Here is a 2,890-nt window from a genome sequence, read left to right on the forward strand (position 1 = left end):
GCCCCAAATTGAGGGTTGGGACCCCAAATCCGGGTTTTTGGACCCCAAATCCAGGTTTCCGTCCCCGAATTCCCGTTTCCTGACCCTCTTCCCGCCCCCCTTCCCAGGGAACATCAACATCTGCCTGATGGGAGACCCCGGCGTGGCCAAATCCCAACTGCTCTGCTACATCGACCGCCTGGCGCCCAGGAGTGAGTGACCTTCGTCCTCATCTTCATCCTCTTCTTCATCCTCTTCATCCTCATCTTCATCCTCACCTTCATCTTCATCCTCATCTTCATCCTCTCCTTCATCCTCCTCCTCCTCCCCGTCCCCTTCCTGTGCTACATCGACCGCCTGGCGCCCAGGAGTGAGTCACCTTCATCATCCTCATCATCATCCTCTTCATCCTCATCTTCATCCTCACCTTCATCTTCATCTTCACCTTCATTCTCATCTTCATCTTCATCCTCCTCCCCATCCCCTTCCTGTGCTACATCGACCGCCTGGCACCCAGGAGTGAGTCCTTCATCATCCTCTTCATCCTCATCTTCATCTTCATCCTCACCTTCATCATCCTCACCTTCATCTTCACCCTCTTCTTCATCCTCCTCCTCCTCCCCGTCCCCTTCCTGTGCTACATCGACCACCTGGCGCCGAGGAGTGAGTGACCTTCATCATCCTCTTCATCCTCATCTTCATCCTCATCTTCATCTTCTTCATCCTCATCTTCATCCCCTTCTTCATCCTCCTCCTCCTCCCCGTCCCCTTCCTGTGCTACATCGACCGCCTGGCGCCCAGGAGTGAGTCCTTCATCATCCTCATCATCCTCATCCTCTTCTTCATCCTCTTCTTCATCCTCATCTTCATCCTCTTCTTCATCCCCTTCTTCATCCTCCTCCCCGTCCCCTTCCTGTGCTACATCGACCGCCTGGCACCCAGGAGTGAGTCCTTCATCATCCTCTTCTTCATCATCCTCATCCTCTTCTTCATCCTCACCTTCATCCTCTTCTTCATCTTCATCCTCCTCCCCACCCCCTTCCTGTGCTACATCGACCGCCTGGCGCCCAGGAGTGAGTGACCTTCATCATCCTCCTCATCATCCTCATCCTCTTCTTCATCCTCATCTTCATCCTCTTCATCATCCTCATCTTCATCCCCTTCTTCATCCTCCTCCTCCTCCCCATCCCCTTCCTGTGCTACATCGACCGCCTGGCACCCAGGAGTGAGTCCTTCATCATCCTCTTCATCATCATCCTCATCTTCATTCTCTTCATCCTCTTCATCCTCATCTTCGTCTTCTTCATCCTTTTCTTCATCCTCTTCATCCTCATCTTCATCCTCTTCTTCCTCCCCACCCAACCCCTGTTGGGCTGATCCTTCTCGGTCTTGGTGACCCCCTTTGAGGGGTGACCTGGGGGGTCCCTCCAGGAGCTCTGAGGGTCCTCCAGGAGCCTTCCTCACCCTCCCCTCCTCTTCCTCACCCCTTCTCTTCCTCCTCCCCTCCTCTTCCTCCCCCATTTCCTTCCTCCTCACCCAACCCCTGTTGGGTTGATGCTCCTGGGTCTTGGTGACCCCCTTTGAGGGGTGACCTGGGGGTCACTGCAGGAGCTCTGAGGTCACTGCAGGAGCCTTCTTCCTCTTCCCCTCCTCTTCCTCACCCTCTCCTCCTCTTCCTCACCCCTTCTCTTCCTCCTCTTCCTCCCCCATTTCCTTCCTCCCCACCCAACCCCTGTTGGGCTGATGCTCCTGGGTCTTGGTGACCCCCTCTGAGGGGTGACCTGGGGGTCGCTCCAGGAGCTCTGAGGTGACTCCAGGAGCCTTCTTCCTTCTCTCCTCCTCTTCCTCACCCTCTCCTCCTCTTCCTCACCCCTTCTCTTCCTCCTCTTCCTCCCCCCTTTCTTTTCTCCCCACCCAACCCCTGTCGGGCTGATCCTTCTCAGTCTTGGTGACCCCCTTTAAGGGGTGACCTGGGGGTCACTCCAGGAGCTCTGAGGTCACTCCAGGAGCTCTGAGGTCACTCCAGGAACCTTCCTCCTCCTCCTCTCCTCCTCTTCCTCACCCCTTTCTTTTCTCCCCACCCAACCCCTGTCGGGCTGATGCTCCTGGGTCTTGGTGACCCCCTTTGAGGGGTGACCTGGGGGTCACTGCAGGAGCTCTGAGGTCCCTCCAGGAGCTCTGAGGTCCCTCCAGGAGCTCTGAGGTCACTCCAGGAGCTCTGAGGTCACTCCAGGAGCCTTCCTCACCCTCTCCTCCTCTTCCTCCCCCCTTTCTTTTCTCCCCACCCAACCCCTGTTGGGTTGATGCTCCTCGGTCTTGACCAGAACCTCTGAGGGGTGACCTGCCCTTGCTCCAGGAGCTCTGAGGGTTCTCTAAACACCTTCCTGACCCCTTTCCCCCCTCTGCTCCCCCAGGCCAGTACACGACGGGCCGTGGCTCGTCGGGGGTGGGTCTGACGGCGGCGGTGCTGCGGGACCCCCGCAGCGGGGAGCTGGTTCTGGAGGGGGGGGCCCTGGTCCTGGCCGACCGCGGCGTCTGCTGCATCGACGAGTTCGACAAGATGCTCGAGGGCGACCGCGTGGCCGTGCACGAGGCCCTGGAGCAGCAGAGCGTGGCCGTGGCCAAGGCGGGCGTGCTGGCCACCCTCAACGCCCGCTGCGCCGTCCTGGCCGCCGCCAACCCCGCCCTGGGCAGGTACGACCCCGCCAGGAGCCTGGAGCACAACCTGCAGCTGCCCGCCGCCCTCCTGAGCCGCTTCGACCTGCTCTGGCTGCTCCAGGACCGGCCCCACAGGGACAGGGACCTCAGGTGAGGGGATGGGATCCCTGGGGTAACATTTGGGACCTGCTCTGGCTGCTCCAGGACCGGCCCCACAGGGACAGGGACCTCAGGTGAGGGGATGGGAGACATG

The 2,890-nt window shown here is 59.2% G+C and overlaps 1 protein-coding gene across 1 annotated transcript in view; it reads left to right on the top strand.

The window, feature by feature from the left end:
* The window catches only part of MCM7 (minichromosome maintenance complex component 7), a gene marked incomplete at its 3' end in the record, with an annotated part of 13,385 nt that overhangs the window by 3,182 nt on the left and 7,313 nt on the right, over positions 1-2,890 (top strand). Inside the window, exons 2-4 of the mRNA XM_017840061.1 lie at positions 108-191; positions 2,394-2,787; positions 2,842-2,870. Coding sequence (XP_017695550.1) covers positions 108-191; positions 2,394-2,787; positions 2,842-2,870 — 507 coding nt within the window. The remainder of the gene's footprint in view (positions 1-107; positions 192-2,393; positions 2,788-2,841; positions 2,871-2,890) is intronic.

Source organism: Lepidothrix coronata, unplaced genomic scaffold (genome assembly GCF_001604755.1).
Source record: "Lepidothrix coronata isolate B3197 unplaced genomic scaffold, Lepidothrix_coronata-1.0 Scaffold761, whole genome shotgun sequence".
NCBI classification, from domain to species: domain Eukaryota; kingdom Metazoa; phylum Chordata; class Aves; order Passeriformes; family Pipridae; genus Lepidothrix; species Lepidothrix coronata.